Here is a 24,162-nt window from a genome sequence, read left to right on the forward strand (position 1 = left end):
TTTGACTGGGACAATACTACCATTATAGGGCAAGCCAAACAAAGAACAGCCAGGAAATTCCTAGAAGCATGGCACTCATCCACAAACTCCATCAACAAACACATCGACCTGGACCCAATATACCGGCCACTACAGCGGACAGCTGAAACTGACAACCGGAAGCGGCAGGGACAGGCCACTATAAATGCCGGAGGAAACACCACAGAAGCGCTTCACAGGAGGCTCCCAAGCACTGAGGTTGTCACCTAGACAGGGGACGAAACGTTTGCAACAAAAACTTCCAGCTCGGCGAACAGAACCACAACAACGTAAACTCTTGGTAATCGATTGGGAAAGAAAATGCTGTTCCTCTGTGTTCTTATGCTTCCAATGTGACTTCTCGCTGTTGAATTTAAAATACTAGTCTTTCCACCACAGAATGAATTGTCAGCCTTTGTTAGGACTACATCAGCTGTAAGAAATATTAAGGGATGTGTGCAGAGGCTCAGAGGAGTAATGATGCTGCTGAAGAAGACACCCATTCTGATTTCCTGCCACCTTTAATACCTGCAATTATTTTGTTGAATTTGTGAATTAAGGAAGAGTTTTTTTAAAATTCCTTTCCAATTATTCACAAGTGACTTTGTTTTTTTTTCAGACTGCATGGCGACGGGCTGATGGCCAGCCTGCTACCAGGGAGCATCTCCTGATGGCTTTAGCCAATATTGATGTTGTCATGATCCGAGCAAGTTATACTGAAGGGATGACTGAAAGCAGGTTAAGTGTTGACACATCTCTCTATGAGTATTTTAACTCAAACTCACAGTTGCATGTGCATAACCCTTCAGTATCTTTGGTACATTATCTGCTGCCATTGCTGCAGATTTGACTTCATACTTAGCAGTTGGCTTGGTATCGCAGACCTCAAAGTAACAGCTACACCAGTACTGAACTCAAGAGTTGAGTCTGCGGTTGACAAGGCTACAAGCAAGCTAACTAGGATTGGTTAGAAGTATTGGACCTCCTCAAAATGTAGCTGAAATGAATTAAGGAAACTTCTAGTTTGTATAAAATGCTCTGTAAATTATACAGTTGACACTCAAAACTTTGGAAATTGTTATGAAGGACCATGAATGTTCTTTTTTCCTAAAAATAATTCTTGAGCACAAGGCGGCAGTAAGAATTTTTCTTGCATTTGATTAATTTTTTATGTTCTGATCTCCTTTTTGGACTTATTCCACTCCCAGATTTCAGGCCCAAGTGAATAGACCTCATGTTGGGCTACAAAGACTGGCGTGCTCCAGTACTTCACCATACTCTCATGGGAACAAGTTCTGTTCACATGATACTTTAATGTGAAAAGTGAATTGCATGCAAAATAAAGTAAGTTTTTTTTCTGAGAAACAGTTTAGCTAAATACAATTTGTGCTGCCTCATGGTATTCAGGTCACTAAATGCCGTAGATGCTAGAAAACAATTGGGAACACATTTAGATAGAAATCCTGTGTGCATGTTACGTGACCCAGGTCCAAGAAATGGTGCCATTTGTGTTGTCAGACTGTGTTTGGAGATTAATGCAAGTGTCCATTTGCAGAATATCCCAAATCCATATGGATGTAGCTGTCCCACATCCCACTGGACAGGAACAGGCAGTTGAAGTGGAGGAATGTATTTGCCCAGAAGGATACAAGGGATCGTCCTGTCAGGTAAAACGAAAGGAAAGCTTTCATTTATTTGGCCACTTTCATGACATCTGGATACCCCAAAATGCTCCATATTCAAATTAGAAAAATGCCCATGTTAAGTTAAAACCAGAAGTTCAAAATTCCAAACGTATTGACGTGTGATCGGGCAGTAGTTATAAATAACTACTTCTTAGCCAGAGTCCTCAATTTAGTTGATGTCATTTGAATTTTTCCAATGAGTATGGAATAGTAGTTGAAATCATTTTACCTAATGTTTCAAACAAATAAAATTTCACATTGTTTATTTTTTGTATAATGTTTTGTGGAATCTCTTCTATGCAGGAATGTGCTTTTGGCTACACACGCACAACGAGTGGGTTGTACCTGGGAATGTGTGAGCGCTGTGACTGCAATGGACACTCTGAATGTGATGCAGACACTGGGCAATGCTTGGTACGGATGTTTCTTCAATACATCAGATTGATCTGTCATGTAGCCTTTTCCAATTTGGAGAAATGTTTGTTTTCCTGGCTAGCATTTCTACAACTATTATGTTTTTGTACTTGATGCATGACTCTGTTTTTAATTCCTCCATCTCTTCATGTTCCTACGAATTCATATCATTTTCATGGTATAGTTTGTGTATGATTTTAGCGTGGGGAAAAAAAAACTTGGCTGTTTAGCAACACATCCCAGTGTGGTAAATATGTAGGAGATCTGTTATTGTGAGGAAAAATGAGAAATCACAATATTGCACCCATGCCTGCAATTAACAAATTTTGTTCCATACTTTGGAGCAGTTAGCAAGCCGTGTTGTAAACTCAGTAAATGTCATTCACTTTTAACAGATCCACAATGTTCATCCAAATCCACTGCTCCCCTCAGAATGGCAACAGTAGATATCAGCTGACAGCAGGACCTGGGCACACCCAAACTTTGCCAATTTATTCTAGGGGTGAAGGAGTCACTGACAAGGCATAGGGTTATGATTTGCCTCAAGAAGATAACAGAATAGTTTGGTATAGTTGAGGTGCTTGCTAGACCACTTCACAGGGCAGGTAATTGTCAAATCCCCACCATCCACATTCTGGGCATTACCGTTGACCAGAAACTGAACTGAACTAGCCATGGTCTAGATTAGAGTGGTGCAGGTCAGGCAGCATCCAAGGAGCAGGAAAATCGACGTTTCTGGCAAAAGCCATGGACATACTATGCTCCAAATATAGATTAGAGTTACACCACAAGTATAGATTAGAGACTGGGGATTAGACGCACAGATATAGACTAGAGACTTGGGATTAGACCCACAGATGTAGATTCGAGACTGGGGATTAGACTCACAGATGTAGATTCGAGACTGGGGATTAGACCCTCAGATGTAGATCAGAGACTGGAGATTCGACCACAAGGCTGTAAGAAACAAGACCAGGAGGAGGCTGTTCAGTCCCTTGGGTTTGTTGCTCCATTCAGTGGGATCGTGGTTAATCCGACATTTGTCACATTCGCTTTCTTGAGCCTTCCCCATAATCCTTAGTTCCCCTACTAATCACAAATCTTTTATCGCAGTCTTTAATATACATAAGGACTGTGCCCCATAGATCAGTCGCAAGGAGTTCCAAAGACACTCAACCCTCAGAAGAAATTTCTTGTGATCTGAGTCATAAAACTGATGCAGCTTTATTCTGAGACCATGTTCTCTGGTCCCAGACTCCTCCATGAGGGGTAACATCCTCTCAGCTTTGACCCTGTCAAACCCCTTAAAGAATCCGATATGTTTCAATGGGAGCACCTTGTATTCTTCTTAACTCCAGTGAATAGAGCCCAACCTGTTTAGCCTTTGCTCATAATGTGATTCCCCTACACTGGGGAATTGAACCTTCTCTGAAGTTCCTCCAGTAAAATAAGATGTGAAATGTACTCCCTTCCTGTCTCTCCAGCATCTCCAACACAAGTCAAGAGTGTGATGGCATACACTCCATTTGTCTGGATAAGTGCAGTTTTAAGCACACTCAAATAAAAATGGGTACAATCCAAGACACAGCAGCCTTATTGATTGAGTATCCATCCACCAAATTAATAATTCACTCACTCCACTGTCAGCTGTGTATATCATCTCCAATGTGCACTGCAGCAACTCACCAAACTTCCTTGGGCAATGTCTTTGAAACCCTGGACTCTGTACCATCCAGAACGATAAGGGCATCATATGTATGGCAATGCCACCACCGGCGAATTACTCTCTAATACAACATGAACTCATTGTCTGGATTAATAGCTGAATAGTATAACCAATACCCTTGATGACTGGTAGGTTATGTTCCTACCATAAAAATGCGGGCAGTGGAAATTTTGAGCAAGGGAAAATCCAGCCGTATCACTATCCTTGTCTCTCTCCACCCCACCCCTACCCCATCCCCACCCCATCCCCATTATCAACATCCTGGGTCACCAGTCATTGAATTGGGTTAGTTTTATTAATACTTTGGTTGTAAAAACAGGTCTGAGACTGGGTTCTGTTTGATATTTGGTTCCCCTGAGCCCACTGTCTCTCCCCACCATCTTTACAAAGTGTTCAAATATTCACTGTTCACCTGGACAGGTACAGCTACCACCACACTCTCAAAGCTCAGCACCAGTTCAGGCAGGGTGGTTCATTCAATTGATGCATCTAGTACTTGAACTCTGTATTCAGCAAGTGAGACTTGTCATACAATTCTCAAGATTCAAATGCAGCAATCAACCTCTCCCATCACAAAGACCCACAGCAGAAATCATGTTCCTTCATGGTTTCTGAGTTAGAATCATGGGATTCCCAACCCAACAGCATTGTGGAACCATACAATCATTGCCCTGACTGGAGTGATCCAGAGATAGAGCCTAGCACCACTTCATAAAGTAACTACAGATGGACAATAATTTTTGACTTGCCAATGACACCCTCATCCCAAAGTCTTGAAGAAGGGTTACACCCAAAACGTTAACTTCTCCACCTCCTGACACTGCCTGGCTTGCTGTGTTCTTCCAGCCTTCTGCTTGTCTACCCTCATCCTGAGAGCAAGTGATAAAATGAAACACTGGGTTTATGTGCAAAATTTCCATTATAGAAATTCTCTCCTATGTTGACAGTTCGATTTTGAGCTATCCTTGCAAATGCACACCTTGGTTACAAATTTATTTTCTACAATCAGCTCTTATAATGTATTTGGTTCTTGTTTCAAATTTTTATTAAAAATCAGCTATCGAATTGAGTCAAAATGTTCAAATGAAAGTCTCTCACTGGCATCGTCAGTCTAACTCATGTTACAGTAATTGTGCTTTTTAGATTTGTGTGAACAGTTTCATTGGTAACTAGTTTGAGAAGGACAAGAGTCTGACTGTTCAACTTCAGCAGGATTGTTGGGGACCTAAGCGTAATATTGTAGCCAAGACATAATTCATTCATTTCATACTAGCAGAGACCCTCAAAATATTTATTTAGTATCTTGTAATAAGGAGGATATCTTCAAATGTCAATCTTCTCTTCCTATGTCATTGTCTTGCCATCCTGTTCCTTTAATCTCTTTCTTATCATCAACATCCTGTTCTCCATCCTGCCTGTTTTTCATCTCAGCCAAGGTCAGTAAGGAGTAGGAAATAAATGTTGGTCCAGCTAGCAGCACGCACACATAAAAGAAAATCCCCTATTTCACTAGATCGCTATACTTTATTGCCCATCCTATGAAGTGCACATGCCCTTTTCATGATACCCACGATGGCAGCAATGCTCAGAGATGGTGTTCGTTGGGAGCTCTGGGTCACATAGAGTGTTCTGTACTGGTGATGCATTTGTTTTAGGAAGACCTACGCCCAAGCACTGAAACTAATGATTTTTAATGAAGTGCCACATTGCTTCCATATCCAAAGTATATTATAGACAGGACAATGGTGCGAATTAAGGGTCTTGATCTTCCTGTACAGTGATTTGAAATTTGGCCACATTTTGTAACATTTGAACTGTCACAAATCCATTTGTTGTCAGGCTCAAGAAACTTTAAGCTCATTTTGATTTAATTGGGAGTTGAAATAAATGGTACTAATAAAAAAGTTTGAGAGATCTAATTCAGACTGCCAGTCTACTGTCAGCAATTATATTCAACCGTGCAAAGCCAATATATTGCTGGTCAGCTGATTTGGTTACTTTGCCATAGCCGCCTGAAGGCACATAGCAATTTGTGAGTTTGCAAGGTTGATTCATAATATCTAACTGAGGCAATAAGGAGCTTGCAAGTTGCTCAATACCAAAGAAGCTCCCCACCATATTGCAGACAATGACGAGCTCTGATTTGACTTGCTATCCTTGATGAAACTTGCTTTGGATGGAATGCAGTCTTGAGTTGGGAATGTTACAGAAGATTATCATCTATTTTTCAGATTTTAAATGGCCCTGACATTAGTGTAATTGAAGTCGTTATTTAAAAGAAGACACAATGTTTAAAAATAGTTTAAATCATTAAAGTGGTTTTATAATTGATGAAATGGGAATAATATTTATAGTGCATACTTTCTGCTGAAGGTATCTCTCCTTTTTTTTAATTGGGGAAGTTATCTCCAAACAGGGTTGGTAGGCCTTAAGTACATTAATCAGTGTGTTTAGAAGCTTGCTGTCTGATAGTTCCTCAGATGTGATGGGGATACTGGGGTCACATAGGATGTTCTGTATAGGTGATGTTTTTGATTTAGGAAGGAGGAAGATGACTTTAGGCAGTAGAACTAATTATTTTAAATAAAGCGCTAATTACTGCAGTATCTGATAATATAAAATAGTACTATACAACAGGTGACTGGCGTGAATTAAGAAGCTACTTTCTTACATTTTCTGACCTTTATCAAGGCTGCAGTTCTTTGAAGATCAGTATCAATGTATCAGTTTTAAGAATTGGATAAGTACTAATATGATCGATATTGATTTAGCCACATTAGATTTTCACTTTCTATCTGTCCTCATATAGCATTTCTCTGTATTATTATATTGAATCTGCTGTTGGTCAGCATTATGTTAAAGCAGTCGTGAAAGTTGGTGTCCTGTTTCAACACCAAGTTGCCATTTTGATACATTCTCCCTTGTCTTACACTCTTGTTCAACACAAAACTATTTATTGTATTTTCAAATCATCTTTTGTGTGGGAGTCCATGTTGTTCCATGTTGGATGCAGTGTCTGAATTAGCACAGATTTTTATTTTCTTTTGCATTATGTGCTCTTACCCCAGATGTTGGCACCTGAAATTTGATCTTTCTTTTTCTTATGTGACCTACAGAATTGCCTTCACAACACCAGGGGCCTCCGATGTGAACAATGTGAGTCCGGTTTCTATGGTGATGCCAGAGGTGGAACTCCAAATGACTGTAAGCCTTGCCCTTGTCCAGGGTCCACTCCCTCAAATCAGTGAGTTTCCTTTTTTTGAAAAACTGAAACTTACTTTGCTACAATTTGCATTGTAAGAAGAATGTCATGAATAAAAAAAACACTTTCTTTAATTTGTCTTTCCCTTTAAGAGATTCTGTTAGAAGTCCACTGTTGATTAATGTAAATGAAGCAATTTGAAAGAATAAATGCTGCAATAATTTGATATTCAACTTCGTTAAACAATTGTTAATGATTAACTATGCAATTTGGGCGAACCGCTTAAAAAGCTGTTAGAATTACTTAGAATTAGAGTCTGGGAATGTTTGTATGAATGTGGGACATACCTTTGCCCTCAGTCTAACTACTGACCTGTTCTGATATCATTGCTTGTTATTCTGCTATTGCTGGTAACCGTTTTGTTCCATCAAGCCAAGTTCCTCAATTATCTAGATTAGGTTATTTACAGTGTGGAAACAGGCCCTTCGGCCCAACAAGTCCACACCGACCCTCCGAAGAGAAACCCACCCAGACCCATTTCCCTACATTTACCCTTTCACCTAACACTACGGGTAATTTATCATGGCCAATTCACCTAACCTGCACACTTTTGGACTGTGGCAAGAAACCGGAGCAAACCCACGCAGACACGGGGAGAATGTGCAAACTCCACATAGACAGTTGCCCGAGGTGGGAATTGAACCCAGGTCTCTGGTGCTGTGAGGCAGCAGTGCTAACCACTGTGCAACCGTGCATTATGTTGAAGATGATTGTTAGTTCCAAGCATTCTGCTTTCTTTGACACACAATGAAATAACAGTGTTCCACATGAGTCTCTTGATTGGGTTGCAGAGACTGCATTGACTTGTCAGTTTAGAACTTGACTTTTAAAAAGAAATGACAGGGAGAGAAAGAAAAATTATAGGCTTTATCTTGAAAAGCAGTGCATAGGGAAGTGGCCTGATGAAAATCTTTAAGAAAATGAAAGGATTTGATGTGGTAGGAATAGCAAAGACTTTTCCATACGTTGAGGTGTTGAAACCAAGTCTAAGAGTTAGAAATCCTGTCAAAGTTTAGGACAAATGTATGTGATTTTAGAATGAAGACTTCACGACTCTTACAAGGAATAGTTCTGGCAATGAGTATAGATTATGAAAGGGATGCCAGGTAAACACATGAGGGTGAAAGGAATAGAAGGAGATACTGATAGTATTTGACGAAGGCTGATGGGAGGAATCTCAAATGAAGAACATACACTGGCATTGACCAGTTGAACAGAATGTTCTATTGCTATGATGTGCTTTTGATGGTGGAGGTGACATCTCTTATTGTAGAAAAAGCTCTGCCATGTATTCTGAGTAGGAATGAATGTTGCCAGAATGGAATATTTTACAGGAATTTTACTTTCTCAAACAAAATAGGGCACGGTGACTCAGTGGTTAGCACTGCTGCCTCGCAACACCAGGGACCCGCGCTCGATTCCAGCCGCGGGCAACTGTGGCGTTTGCACATTTTCCCTGTGTCTGCATGAGTTTCCCCCGGATGCTCCAGTTTCCTCCCACAGTCCAAAGATATGCAGTTTAGGTGAATTAGCCGTGCTAAATTGCCCATAGTATTCAGGTTAGGTGCATGAGTCGAGGGTAAATGTAGAGTAATAGGATAGGTGAATGTGTCTGGGAGGGTTATTCTTCAGAGTGTTGGTATGGACTTGTTGGACCAAATGACTTGTTTACACACTGTAGGGATTCTATGATTCTGTGAATCAGGCAGTGTTTTACAATGTGATGATTTAATTTTTCCATCTTGCCTTTAAATAAAATTCTCACAGGTGTGTATGGTGGTGACATTGTGCAATTTTATTAGTAGCAGCAGTTTTAGTAGTTGTGTTGAGTCCACCTGTGAATAAGGCCAGTACGCTGCTTTCATTGCAAACAAAAATTATTCCAACCTCCGTCATGGAGCTGCAGTGTGCTCACTCATAAAATGAATTACAGGTTATCGTCAACTCATGATCAACCAATTATCAAAAATTCTAGTCAGAATTCTACAGAAAGCTGGAACCTTTTCTTGCTGTTTGTGACAAATGTTAAGTAAGTTGAATGAGTTGTGACAAACCTTAGTAAAAGAACAGCAGACCAAAAGTGAGATGTTTAAATTTTATAGTTTTACAATTATGGATAGGGAGCCCAAAACTAGAGAGATAGATTTAAGGTGAGAGGGGAAAGATTTGAAAGGGATCTGAGGGACAACTTTTGCATACAGAGGGTAGTGTGTGTATGGAACGAGCTGCCAGAGTAAGTGGTAGAGGCGGGTGCAATTACAACATTTAAAAGACAATAGGACAGGTAAATGGATTGGAAAGGTTTAGAGGGATATGGGCTCAATGCAGGTAAGTGGGGCTACTTTAGTTTAAGAAACCTGGTCAGCATGGACGGGTTGGGCTGAAAACTCTGTTTCCGTGCTGTATGATTCTACGATTTGTCACTTGCATTACCACACTTAAGAGGCCACTGTAGAAATTATGTTCGAGAATCTTGAAAGGTTTAGGGGTTGGCTCATATCTACTTTCAACGGTTTAATTGTTCACTCAGGTTCTCCTTGACTTGTTTCCTGGATTCAGATGGACAGGCAACTTGTGATCGTTGCCCCAGCGGTTACGAAGGCAGGAACTGCGAAAGGTATAGTTCACCAAGACACTCCTGTACCTTGGTCTTTCATGGCCATTTTTAATGTACGTTATTATTTCCTATGTGGGTATTCCAGTTAGTTAACCCAAAGACGCACTTACTTAATTCAAAACAGAGAGTCGCTTCAGTGTGGTGTCATTTCCAAAACCAACGTCTGATTCAGATGTCCAGACCCCTTCACCGGACCATTAATATTAAGTTATGATTCTATTTAAATTCATGTTGTTTACTAAATGCAGGAAGTGAAATACCCAAACCTGGACTAATATATTCAAATCCACTTACCATCCAAAGAATATCAAGTTCCGGTGAAAGGGTTTAATTTAACTGAGTCGATATAACAGGAATCTGACTCAGCAGTAGGCTCCTTGAACTTTGACCAACAGTTCTCTGACTACAAGAAGCTTGCTGAATGGGGGTTATAATTTAAAAAGCAAAAAGCTGCTTTCAGATTTTCAATAAAAACCTGCTTTCTTTGTTATAAATATCAACATCAAAATCATCAAATGTCTTCTCAAAGACTGATCAGTGTTGATCTAACACGTTGCAAGTCTGTCCTAGCTTGTCCAACTCAGATAAAGAAGGAATTGAGGTCCCCTTTGACTGAACGTGAAGCCCAATGCGAATGAGATTAGTTCATTTCATGGTGGGTACAGGCACTCAAGTGGATTTCGCAGTAAAGTTCCTTTGTGCAGTGTGTAACTGCTGTCACTGGTAACCTCCTGCAAAGAAAGCAAAGTGACCTTGAAAATCCTTCCAAGGCAGCATTCCATTCTTTATCAGGATAATGACACCACACACCTCTGTTGAAAGCAGATAGCTCACATGTAACTTCTCTGAAACTTTATACATTAGACTGAGCATGCAGGAGAATACCTTGTAGAAGTTATCAACTGTAGTGGAATTAGCTGAAAGCATGGCGTGATTTTCTACAGACAATAAACCAGTCACACAAGAATATCCTTAATATAACTGTTGGAAATTGGCTGGGTTCTTCAGTTGCCGCTGCTCTTGAATTATTCTGAGTGCCATTGAGATGAAGCATATGATCACTGACTGGTAATGCAGTGTAGTATACTGAGAGTAATTTTTTAATAGAAATATATCCCTACCAAGATAGGATCTTCTGCATGCTGTAAGTCTAGGGAGGAGCCAAGGTTTAATTAGTAATTGTTATTGGCCTGATCACTCAATAACTACCTCACTGTTTGAAGCAGAAGCTGGAAGGTAGAATGGCTGGCTGTTGAGCTGACTTGAACCACCTTTAGGATATTCCCTGTGGTTATCCATTATCACCATTGGATATATTTTGGGTTATCTGCCAAATTTCTGTGGTTTTTAGAAGGAGAAGGGAATTCCCTCAGCCAGAATGGAAACCACAGTCTGATCTTTAACAGATTCTTTGTCAGCCTTTGAAGGTTGCAACTTCCTTTTGACCAACAGACCAAGTGACTGGACTTTCAGCTTCTGTAAATGGGGCTAAATAGTAACAAGATATGTTGAACCTTACTTACTGTGGAAAAGCCTTAGAGCTTTGCATGAATCAGTTGAAAGTTGGTTATGGGGGCTCCTATGTAGTTGCAGATTGATGAACTTCAGGTGCTGCTTGGTGGTGTGGACTCTCTCATGCCCGTACTGAAAGCTTACTAAAGCAGTGGTGATTGCTGTGCATTTTTGTCTCTTATGGTCCTTTCACAATGTCAAACATTGATTCATGGAAAGTAAGATATGTATCTGCTACTTGGTTTGACACTATTTCAAGAGTATAGCCTTTATTCTTCAGGTTGGGTGTGAATTAAATATAATTGTAAAAAAGAAATTTATCAACTTCTGTGAGTTGTTGACTCTGCTGGAGCATTGGGTCAGTGGTAGAACAGTACAATAAAATGCAGTAGTAATGGTCTGCAAAATGATGGTTCATCGTCCACTGAATTGGACACAACTGTCGAGTATCTGATGAGATTTTCTTTGTGGTTGAATGTATCCATCCCCCACTGCCTCTCGCAATGCCACAATCCAGTTAGTATGCATCTGTCCCTAAACTGTATTGTTGATTATTTTCCTTTTATTGTTTCATCTCGCTCTGTGTTACCGGTTCTGCCAGAAATACTTGCATAATGGAAATTGCCATTGCATTGTTCCACCAACAGCAGGCCTATTGCATAGTTCCATAAAATAGCTGCTATGAGAGGTTGGAAAAAAAATCATTTACCTTTTTAATCACTCATTTTTGGTCAGATGTTTAGCTGGAAGATTTTGGTGCCTGATTATCCCTATGCTACAGCTGACCAGGCCACTCTCAGCTGTTCCCTTCTACTGAAGAACAATCATGTTTACTACAGCAATTCACATGACAATTAATAGCAACTTAATCCCCAATGTGTTTTATAAGCAGATTTGTATTCTGGGACTGTGTTTGTGCCATTGGAAGTATTTTTTCTCTGGAGTTCGAACTCAGCCTGAAGTGACGACTGGAATTTTCTGATCTCTCCCAAAACGAATCCTTTGTTAAGTAGTTTGGTACAGTTTCAGTTAGCTTGCAAATGTGAGGGACCTGTAAAGAGAGTGTGTAACTGGTAGTCTCACTGAGAACAGCCAAAGGATAACTCAAGGAGGTGGAGCATTTGCGTTGACTGTAAGGATTCTGAAGTTGGAGTTGAGTTGTTGAGTAAGCATGCAATGATTTGGGGAGCTGACATGATTCATTCTTGCTTTGTGGCATGTTAATTTCCTCAAATCAGATTCCTCAACTTAGTAAGGATGGGTAGATTTCGAATTGTAGAATCATTTAGCATAGAAACAGGCCATTCAGCCCATCATGAAAAGGTCATATGCTTGGTGCCATTTCTCTGTAATAGCTTAGCAATTCTTTTCCCTTTCAAGTATTTATATAATTAACTTATGATATAATTCTGCTCCTGTAACTCTTTCAGGCAATGTATTCCAGGTCTTAACATTGGCAGTGTTAAAGAAAACGTTTTTTTCTTGTTTTCCCTCTGGTTCTTTTAGTTATTCTATTGTGTATGTATTTTTCTGGTCACCAATCCTCCTGCCAATGTAAAAAGTTTCTCGTTTGTTACTCTATTGAAACCTTTTGTCAATTTCAACTTTCACCTTTCCTTTCACACACTCAGGAGAACAACCTCAACTTATGTTTTTGTCCACACAACTGCTATTCCAGGAAATCTCCTCTTCTCACCCTCTCTGAGGTCTTTGCATTCATCCTGCAGTACGGTGCTCAGATTTAGACACAGTGCTCTAATTGGAGATTACTTTTACAGAGGTTTTGTGTGACATCAATATTTAGACAATGTCTGTTCTACTTTTCTACCACAACATAGAATTGTTCTGTGCAACTGTGTAATCTTGTAGGTGCATGAATGACTTTAGATTCATTGAGCTGAAAGCTGCAATACCCAGAATTCTCTATTTAATTGTCTTCTGCAGATAGATGATGCTGAGTTGTTACTGTGTAATTGGATATGTTTCCAGGATTAACTTGTGAAGGATCATTGTCTTCTAGTTTTGGCTTGGTGGATTTCAACCTGAGGAATTGAACAGGCCTCAGGTTAATGCCTCACCTGATTGATGGAATATCTGATCCTGCAGTATACTCTCAACACTGCGCTAAAATTGTCAGCCATGATTATAGAAAACATAGAAACATAGAAAAATACAGCGCAGTACAGGCCCTTTGGCCCTCGATGTTGCGCCGATCCAAGCCCACCTAACCTACACTAGCCCACTATCCTCCATATGCCTATCCAATGCCCGTTTAAATGCCCATAAAGAGGGAGAGTCTACTACTGCTACTGGCAGGGAATTCCATGAACTCCCGACTCGCTGAGTAAAGAATCTACCCCTAACATCTGTCCGATACCTACCACCCCTCAATTTAAAGCTATGCCCCCTCGTAATAGCTGACTCCATACGTGGAAAAACGTTCTCATGGTCAACCCTATCTAAATCCCTAATCATCTTGTACACCTCTATCAAGTCACCCCTAAACCTTCTTTTCTCCAGTGAAAACAGCCCCAAGTGCCTCAGCCTTTCCTCATACGATCTTCCTACCATACCAGGCAACATCCTGGTAAACCTCCTCTGCACCCGTTCCAGTGCCTCCACATCCTTCCTATAGTATGGCGACCAAAACTGCACACAATACTCCAGATGCGGCCGCACCAGAGTCTTATACAACTGCAACATGACCTCAGGACTCCGGAACTCAATTCCTCTACCAATAAAAGCCAGTACGCCATATGCCTTCTTCACAGCACTATTTACCTGGGTGGCAACTTTCAGAGATCTGTGTACATGGACACCAAGATCCCTCTGCTCATCCACACTACCAAGTATTCGACCATTAGCCCAGTACCCCATCTTCTTATTACTCTTACCAAAGTGAATCACTTCACACTTCCCTACATTGAACTCCATTTGCCACCTTTCTGCCCAGCTCTGCAGTTTATCTATATCCCGCTGTAACCTGCCACATCCTTCCTCACTGTCAACAACTCCACTGGCTTTTGTATCATCCGCAAACTTGCTCACCCATCCTTCTAGCCCCTCTTCCAGGTCATTTATAAAAATGACAAACAGCAATGGTCCCAAAACAGATCCTTGCGGAACACCGCTAGTAACTGCACTCCAAGATGAACCTTTACCATCAACTACTACCGTCTGTCTTCTTCCAGCCAGCCAATTCCTAATCCAAACCTCCAACTCACCCTCAATGCCATACCTCCATATTTTTTGCAGTAGCCTATCATGGGGAACCTTATCAAAAGCCTTACTAAAATCCATATACACTACATCTACCGCTTTACCCTCGTCCACCTCCTTAGTCACCTTCTCAAAGAATTCAATAAGGTTTGTGAGGCACGACCTACCCTTCACAAAACCATGCTGACTATCCTTGATCACATTATTCCTATCCAGATGTTCATAAATCCTATCCCCTACCATTCTCTCTAAGACTCTGCTCACAACAGAAGTGAGACTCACCGGCCTATAGTTACTAGGGTTATCCCTACTCCCCTTCTTGAACAAGTGAACCACATTTGCTATCCTCCAGTCTTCTGGCACTATTCCTGTAGACAACGAGGACATAAAAATCAAGGCCAATGGCTCTGTAATCTCCTCCCTTGCTTCCCAGAGAAGCCATCAGGCCCAGGGGACTTACCTATTTTCACCCTTTCCAGAATTTCCAACAGCTCTTCCCTACATATCTCAAAGCCATCCATTCTAATTAATTGTGACTCAGTATTCACATCGGCAACAATGTCCTGTTCCTGAGTGAATACTGACGAAAAGTATTCATTCAGTGTCTCCCCAATCTCTTCAGCCTCCACACGCAACTTCCCACAACTATCCTTGACTGGACCTATTCCTACCCTAGTCATTCCTTTATTCCTGACATACCTATAGAAAGCCTTAGGGTTTTCCCTAATCCTACCAACTAAGGACTTTTCATGTCCCCTCCTTGCTGCTCTTAGCTCTCTCTTCAGATCCTTCCTGGCTACCTTATAACTCTCAATTGCCCCAATTGAACCTTCACGCCTCATCTTTATATAGGTCGCCCTCTTCCCTTTAACAAGGGATTCCAATTCCTTATTAAACCATGGCTCCCTCACACGACCCTTTCCTCCCTGCCTGACAGGTACATACTTATCAAGGACACTCAATAGTTGCTCCTTGAACAAGCTTCACATATCAATTGCGCCCTTCCCTTGAAGCCTACTTTTCCAAGCCACGCATCCTAAGTCGTGCCTCACCGCATCATAATTTCCCTGCCCCGAGCTATAACTCTTGCCCTGCAGTGCACACTTATCCCTCTCCATCACTAGAGTAAAAGTCACCGAATTGTGGTCACTATTATGTGCTGAAGACTCCAGAGTTAAACTTGAATCCCTGATCTAGTGCTCGCAGAAGAGAGTGCCACCATTGAATTATGATTAGCATGCTAGCTCCACAGTATAGCTGAAAGTTGCGTCTTCTCACTAGACAGAGTGAAGAGATCCATGAGCAAAAATATGCTGTGCTGTCACTATTGAAGTCAACTCTAATTCCCCTATGTGGAAAGAGAGTTTGAGAATTTAATGAAGCAAGTTGTTTTTAAAAAAGTGTAGGAAAGGCTTGAGGAAAATGTCCTCAGTAATCAAAAATGACACACCTGAAGAGAACTTGAATTTTTTGCTTGGGATGAACATTTTCCTGCAGATGTTCAACCCTTGAGTCACATCTTCAGGCTCTCCTGCTTGGCTGCAGTGCTGCATAACTAAGTGGAAGGATCCCAGAGTGGCTCCATTTCAGTTGCTCAATTCCACAAAGGTTATCCTGGTTTAATGGGGTTCAGAACCCCCTGTTGCAGAACTTTGAAATTGTGCCCTTGCACCACCACCACTCTCCCCAAATCTTCCAGTCCTCAAATGGAGCTGCTGTAATGTGTGTCAGTGGAGTGGTTCAGCAAGAATTGAGCTCCTACAATAGGTTCCCACTTACTCTGGTCTACCTGCTGGTATTGGGTACTTAAGATTCCTTTGTCTTGCCATCTGGTGGCACTTTCCCATGTTTCCACGTTAGTTAACTTGCGCACTTTGCTATGCATGGAAGAACTTTCATTTTTCTTCATATTTCATTAAATAAAATTTCAATTCTCAAAAAATAATTTTGTTATTTCATTTGCTGATAGTGTCACTGTAAAAGTCATTTGTGAAATGCAGGAATTCTTTTCTAATATGCAAAGCTGCAGAGATGAATGAGTTCAGTTACAAATATAAATCGGAGAAGTTGGAAGGAAGTAGGCTAAGAGGAGGTTTAATGAAACTCTTCAAAAGCACAAGGGACAGGACAGACAGGACAGGAGAAACTGCGCTCTCGCTCTCTCTCTCTCTCTCTCTCTCTCCCTGTCTCTCACTCTCTCTCTCTCTTTGTCTGTTTGTCTCTCTCTCTCTCTCTCTCTCTCTCACACAGATCAAGAGTGTGAGGATACAGATAGAAGATAATTTGCAAAAGTAGCAGAGGAAGAATCATTTTTGTGCAGCAGATATTTAGGGTCTGGAATGTGGAAGTGGGATGGATGCAGGTTCAGCTGACATTCAAGAGGGCACTAGATAATTATTTAAATAGAAATAACATGCAGAGTGTTGGGGAAAAGTCAGGAGAATGGCACTGAGCTGTAACACTCATTCAGCGAGTCAGTGCAGACCCAATGGGTCGAACAATCACCTTCTGCAATGTAACCGTTCTGTGCTTCTGTGGGGTCAAATCATAAAAAAATAAATTCCATGTATTGTAACTCATCGTTTGAATACTGTAGCTCTCCAATTATTGCATCCAGCTGTGTAATGGATGTTTCTGGTTTGGTTTTACTGCCATGCCGGGGGGGGTTTCTCAGAGGTTTTTACATTGTGTGAAATGAAAACGCACTTTCCAGCTGTCCTGCATCAAGGAGATGATTTGAACAACTGAACAGACCCTGACTTGTTTGCACTTTTAACCCTTGGAACAGACTCCTTTTGTTCTTGATCCTTTGTTGTCGCTTTAATCCTTGCCACAGCTGGCATCTCCAATTTGTTACTTCAGCTTCACCTAAATCATCTGGAAAATGGGCTCTGTCTTGAAGACCTCATTTATTATGCAGCAGGTAATGGGAGAGTGTTCAGGCAGTTTCCATTAGACCATGTAAATTGACCATGAATTGCAAAAGCTCACTGCGTATGATTCTCTTTTGAAGTAATTTCCTTTTAAATTGGATGGCCAATTCTAATATTGGTGGTGTAGTGGTAATGTGATTGAACTAGTAATGCTGTGCACCAGGGTAATGCTGGGTGAGCAAGTTCAAATCCCCTCATGGCAGTGGGTGGAATTCATGTTCAAAACTGATCTCAATTTTACCTTTGGTTATTGTAAAAGCCAGGGGTCTCTAAATGTTCCTTTAGGGAGGAAAATCTGCCGTTTCTACCTGGTTTTCTTTGCATATGACTCCAGACCCATAGCAATGGAGCTGCCATTTATTGTCCTCTGAAATGGCCCAGCAAGTCACTCAGTTCAATATTGAATGTTGGGAAATCTTCAGGCCCGGTTTTGTCAATTTAAAGATGGTACTTCCTTTTTATTTCAGGTCACAAGTGCATAATTTGGTATTGCCTGAATGCAGTTTGACCTGGTTTGCCACATTTTAAGTGTTGCACACTCTGACAAAGAGCTCAGTTTGCTTGCCAGCTTACGACAGCTGCAGTAAAGGTTAGGGTGAGAATTTGCTTCTGAACTGAGAGTTGTTTTCAGTTTTGGGTTGTATTGAGGTGAAATGCAAGCGAGTACAGATTTTGGTGCAAGGATAATAATTGACCATCATGTGCAGACTAGTCTTGGGGCCTTTGCTTTAATCACTAATCTAGCTCTTCTGTTATGCTTCTGCTGCTAACTAATCTGTGCACTAACATGGGGCTGCCATGTTGGCTACTTGTTGGTCAGGGCTTGCAAACCTTGCAGTTTGTTGCTTAAAGCCTTTCCACACTGACACACAAGTACTGTATATACATGAGAAAACCTACTAGGCTGAAAGCAGTCTATTGTTGTGAGCAATAGAGCCTTCAGCACACAGTCTTTGTGCTCCAGTAAAATAGTCCAAAGCAACCAGTCTAAAATGAAACCAATCTAAACTAACCAACAAGCTATCAATCTGAGGCCAAATGATCGTATTCTATGTAAATATTTCTTTTAATCCTTTAAGAAGAAATCTGACAGAATTCTGCAAAGTTGAGAATCAAACGGTAAAGCTGGAGTCCCAGGAGCTGATTCCAGTTGAATGTGAGAAGAATGGGTCTAGAGACGGGGCACGAAATTTGACAGAACCTGGTACGAGCAGAAAAGATATACCATCTTCAGACAATGCTTCCAGCACAGACGCAGTTACCATGCCAACAGGAGTAACAAAAATTCTGCCAGCCAAGATTACCACAAAACGGAGGATATATAACCTCAGGCACCTGATGAAAACATCTCTGATCAGCTTCAACAGAAGGCTAACCATGTTAGAGGACACAGGTTTGGACCTTAAAGATGGCTTCAAGCATTTACAGAAAAGGCAAGACAACTTAAGCTTGCAGCTGAAGAACCTCACCCATATGTTGTCAGCCCCTCCCAAAGACAAACTGATCTCTGACTTGCAGTGGAAGTATACAGATGTAGATGACAAGTTGACCGCTTTGCAAGTAAGGCTGGAAATTCTTATTGATGGTTTTGCAGCATTGGCTGAGGAGATCTCCGAGCTGAAGAAAAGGAGGACTTTGCTCACCAACAATGATCAACCAGACCTCACTGTAGTCACCACTAATTCACCTGCAAAGCCATTGACCAAACATGTCAAAACAAAATTAAAAGTGAAGCCAAAATCTGATGGAAACAACAACAAAACCTCACGGTTTGTCTTCAAAAGACCTTTTGGTAAAAAACCCAGTCTCCCCACACCAAGCACGTCTCGTTTTCACAGAAAAGCAGCTGCCACCGTCGCGCCTCTGACAACTGTACAAACACGTATCAGATCCACAGCTGCTCCTGTGAAATCCACAAGCAAAGTCCACGTTAAGAAGAAAGTTAGAGTGTCTATTAATAATAATGGGCATAAAAATTCAGCTGTGTTTGGTAAAGGCCAAGCTGTTGTTAAACAGATCCGCACAACAGCGATCTCTGCAGTAACAATGAAGCCTGCAGTTACACTTGAACTAGTCTCATCTACCACACTGTATTCCAACATGACTGTGGTCACCATAGAGCCCAAGGCATTGACAACCCAGCTCATTCCTACAGCTGTGCTAGAGAAACCCACAAAATCACGTTTACCAGCATTGAGAACAAAAGTAAAACCTGGATATGTAAACACAGTAAATAATGCAACGATCCCAGATAGGGTTAAGGGTAAAATAAACTCTGGTAGTAAAAGAGTTACAAAGTCTAAAAGTAAAACCAAACCTGGTAAAAATGTAACTGGGCACTCAGAGCATAAATTGAAACCTGCTACAAAAGCATCAAAACACACTCCTGTTAAAGCAAAACATGGGAGAACAGCAACAACAAAACTGCTTAGTACAACCATGAAACCTTCAGTGACAGCAACACAGAATAGAGTTAGGTCTCAAAAGCATAAAATCAAAAGCCCATCATCAGCGGGTAGTACTAATGCATCCATCCATTGGAGAGAAAAAACATTGTTTAAACCAGTGGCTGCCACGTGGTCTGCAGTGACAGCACAGCCTAAACCCGTGGGCAAAGTCAGAGCAATGCCAAAGTTGGTGTCTGCTAGGAAGATTTCTGAAAAGACGGAGACTCGGCTGACACTTAGCACACCATTCCCAGCAACTGCGTCAGCACAGAAAAGATCTGAAAGTCAAGCCATGGGCGGGTCACGGACTCAAAAATGTGATGAAGGTGACCCCCCCAAAAAGAAACTAGCAGAGGGTAGAAAGAGAAAGACTAAGAAGGCAACTGCTCTCGACATCCTACAAGTACTGCGAGGAGAGCGACGACACTCTTCCAACTCACATCGTAAAAACAAGGACCTGCCACTCTACATTACTCTGGGTCGCCTAGCCATCCCAATAAAAATTATTCCAGATTGATGAGCTACTCTGCTGGCTTCCAGAGTTCAGCTTAATGTAAACAGCATGAAGATATTTCCATCTAGTAGCTGGTTTTGTGCATGAGAATCCAATTTGTTTAAATGTAAGATGGAAATTCACTTAGAGGTGATCAAGATTCTTTTGCACTTACTGTATAAAACAGTGTACAAAAGTTTATCAGAAGTTTTGAAGGTATTATGCAACGTAGTTTGTGAAAGTAAATGTAGCTCATTTCAAACAGCAATGAGGTGCAAGTAACTACCTCGATACAAGTGATACACTTGGTTTCCTTTCATTTGTTCTGTTGCAATAGTCTGTACTGTTGACACTAATAATTTATTGAATTCAACAGATAAGTCTATTTTTGGTTCAAATATTGACTCACTCTGCCCCCAAAATATGGGCATCAGATTTTAACTTTACATGAATCTGGGTTGTTTTCAATAGATTTCTTGTGATTAACCTGCTGCAGGATTATAGATCATTCATTTCATTTGAGTGTTGGTCTTGTTGCATTGCATTCTCCATGTCCCTCGGACCAATTTAATACAGGAGTCAAATAGTGGCATTTATGTGATCAAACTTACAATGTGTGCATGTACAGAATCTCCAAGGTGAGAAAAGATCTGAAATTCAAATCTGTTAACTATTCTAATTCTGGATAAGCTTGGACTTAAGAGCTGTCTAAATTTATTTCACTTAATATCAATCATTTCCATACATTATCAGTGCCATTTTGACAAACATTTGCATTGTCGGAAAGTAAATGAAACCCAGTAATATTACGTATTGCTGTGTGTTATGTTTGAAATAAAATCTTGTATGCAGCATTGAATGCAGATGATTAACCAGGTGTATTGATGATTTTTCTGAAATTATCACCCCGAAGAAGCAATTTTTTTCCCATATTCTCTCTGTGTCTGTTTCTATGCTGTATAACTCTATATTCATCCAAAGAGAGAGAAAGATGGATAATACAAATCTTTTCAGGTGCACTGCTACTTAATCCTGTGATAACACATCAGTCGGATGCTCTTCCCATCACCCATTTGATAGAACACAAAAAGCAAAATACAGCACATCCTGCAAATCTGAAATGGAAACAGAAAATGCTCAAAATAGTCAGTCTGTCTAGCAGTATCTGTGGAGAGGGTAATAACGTAAATATATCTGGTTTGAGACCTTCCATTACAGTGTGTTTTACAGAAGACAATCCTCTGAGCTTTTACAACTGTTTATTTCTTGTCTGTCAATTATCTATGAGAAGAGTAGGTTGTAGGTTAGTTCAGTTGGATATGCAGTTGGTCTGCAATGCAGAGTGATACCAACAGCGTGGGTTCAATTCCCACACCAGCTGAGGTTCCCGTAAAGGATTCTTCTTCTCAACCTCTTCCTTGTCTGAGGTGTGGTTACCCTCCGGTCAAACCACTATTGCGCTCCCTGATGGGAGAATAGCCCTATAATTTCTATAGTGACTTAACCTTTTTTATGAGGGAAGCATTGTTTATGTCATTTTAAACAGGTTTACATTGTTGGGTTAAGTAAGAGTATATTTCCCTCCATTTCTGACCTTAGGGGGTGAAAAACTGACCAGAATAAAGTAGAGACTAGCATGTTATATTTACACCTAAGCATACTAATCAAAACTAACAATAGGCCATTCAGCATTTGAGCCTGCTGTGTCACTGCATAAGACCATGGCTTATTTTATTGTGGCTTCGAGTCCAATGCCTGCTCACACTAATACCCTTCAAATCCCTTTGTTAGAATTGATCCACCTGTCTGTGTTAAAACTGTTCAATGGCCTAGCCTCCACTGATCCCTGGGGAAGAGAATTCCAAAGACATACAACCCTCCATGAAAAGGTATTGCTCCTCATCTCCACCTTAAAGGGGACACCACCTCATTACTAAACTGTATCCCCTAGTTCTAGTTTATCCCAGAAAAGGAAACATTCTCTCAGCACCACCCTACAAATTCCCCTCATTGTTGTGTATATTTCAGTAAGGTCGCCTTTCATTCTTTTAAACCCCAATGAATACAGATCAAGCTATAAAGTCCAATCTTGCCTCATCATTCCAGAAACCAGTCAAATGAGTCTTCCCTGAATTGTTTAAAATGCAATTAAGTCCTTTTCCTAAATCTGGAGATCAAAATTGTACTTATTATCTGGTCTCACCAATGCTCTGTGCAACTATAGTAAAATATTCCATTTTTGTATTTCATTCCCCTTACAAGAAATGTCAATATTTTGTTTACCTTTCTGATTACCTTTTGTACCTACATGCTAACTGTTTTTTGATTCATGCACCTTCACATCCAAATGTCCCTATATCTCAATGACTTTCAATTTAAACAATAAGGCCTCTTTCTGTTCTTCTTGCCAAAGTGCACAAGTTTATATTTCCTCACATTGTAGTCCATCTACCATGGAATTGCCCCCTTACTTCAGCTAAGTATGCACTTTTTGGTGTCACCTTCACAAATTACTTTCCTACCTACCTAGGTATCATCAGTAAATTGAGCAACTATAAATTGGTTCCCTTCGTCCATGTTGTTAATGAAGATTGTAAATCTTTGAGACCTCAGCACTGATGCCAGTAGCACTGCACTTGTCGAGCTTTCTTAACTAGTCTGTCACTTCCTGCTTTGATGCCCTTTCTTTCTTGAATAGAAAATATTTACTATTTTCCAATTTGATTTCTAAAATCTAAAGAATTACCTATAAAAGCACATACAAAATTCACATAAACCAAAAACACCGAACTGCAGTTGTTGGAAATCTGAAAACTAACGTGCAGTTCTGAAGTAGAATCACTGGACTGGGAATGTTGACTCTGCTTTCTCTTCGCAGATGCTGCCAGACCTGCTGAGTTTCTCCAGCAATTTCTGTTTTTGCATTAAATTCACATACTATCTTAGCAGCCACATACTTTAAGATGCTGGGATGAAGCCCACCTGCATCCCTTTGAGTCCAACTCTCTGCTAAAATTGGCAAAGGAAAGAAAATATGACTCACTCTTGGTGCTTACAAAACCTCTGTGGAGTTTTATTTACGTTTAGCAAGTTTTGATGCCCCATATCCTCAATCTGACCCTTTTACTTTCAATTGAATGAAGTCCTGTATTGTGTTGTTTTTATTCCTCCGAAGTGGTGGCGATCCTGCTTTTAAGATCCTCATGCGATCATTGCTTCCATAGCTTATAGGCCGCAACCTACTTCCAGAAGTAGTAATAAAAACAGAAGGCACTGGAGAAACTCAGCAGGTCTGGCAGCATCAGCGAAAAGAAAAACAGAATGAAGGTTTCAAATACGCTTTGACTTCTTCATAATAAGTTCAGTTTTCCCATGTTGTACTCGCGATGGATCCTTCTTTTTGAATGAATTCTTTGAGCTGCAGAAGGCAGCATTCTGAGAGAAAAGGTATTCAGAGCCGCACTTGGTTTCAAGGTGTTTTCATAAGAACATAGGAAATAGGAGCAGGAATAGGCCACCTGACCCGTCAAGCCTGCTCCATCATTGAGCAAAACCATGCCTGATCTTTTCGTGGACTCAGCTCCACTTACCCACCTGCTCACCATAACCCTGACTTTCTTTATTGTTCAACAAGATAGCCTCAACTGCTTCATCGAGCAGGGAATTCCACAGATTCACAACCCTTTGGGAGACAAAGTTCCTCCTCAGCTCAGTCCTAAATCTGCTCCCCCCTATTTTGAGGCAATGCCACCTAGTTCTAGTTTCACCCACCAGTGGAAACAATCTTCCTGCTTCTATCTTATTCATCCTTGCCATAATTTTATGTTTCTATAAGG

At 40.8% G+C, this 24,162-nt stretch overlaps 1 protein-coding gene across 14 annotated transcripts in view; it reads left to right on the forward strand.

Annotated features, from left to right (window-relative positions):
• hspg2 (heparan sulfate proteoglycan 2) overlaps nucleotides 1–24,162 on the forward strand; it is a 530,612-nt gene that overhangs the window by 265,309 nt on the left and 241,141 nt on the right. For all 14 annotated transcript variants that reach the window (XM_087980629.1, XM_087980631.1, XM_087980637.1 and 11 more), the window contains 5 exons: nucleotides 638–756; nucleotides 1,574–1,685; nucleotides 2,007–2,117; nucleotides 6,960–7,087; nucleotides 9,636–9,722. In XM_087980629.1, coding sequence (XP_087836755.1) covers nucleotides 638–756; nucleotides 1,574–1,685; nucleotides 2,007–2,117; nucleotides 6,960–7,087; nucleotides 9,636–9,722 — 557 coding nt within the window. The remainder of the gene's footprint in view (nucleotides 1–637; nucleotides 757–1,573; nucleotides 1,686–2,006; nucleotides 2,118–6,959; nucleotides 7,088–9,635; nucleotides 9,723–24,162) is intronic.

This window comes from Chiloscyllium plagiosum, unplaced genomic scaffold (genome assembly GCF_037043375.1).
Source record: "Chiloscyllium plagiosum isolate Xiang-an unplaced genomic scaffold, Cpla_swu_hap1 HiC_scaffold_37, whole genome shotgun sequence".
Classification (NCBI taxonomy): Eukaryota; Metazoa; Chordata; class Chondrichthyes; order Orectolobiformes; family Hemiscylliidae; genus Chiloscyllium; species Chiloscyllium plagiosum.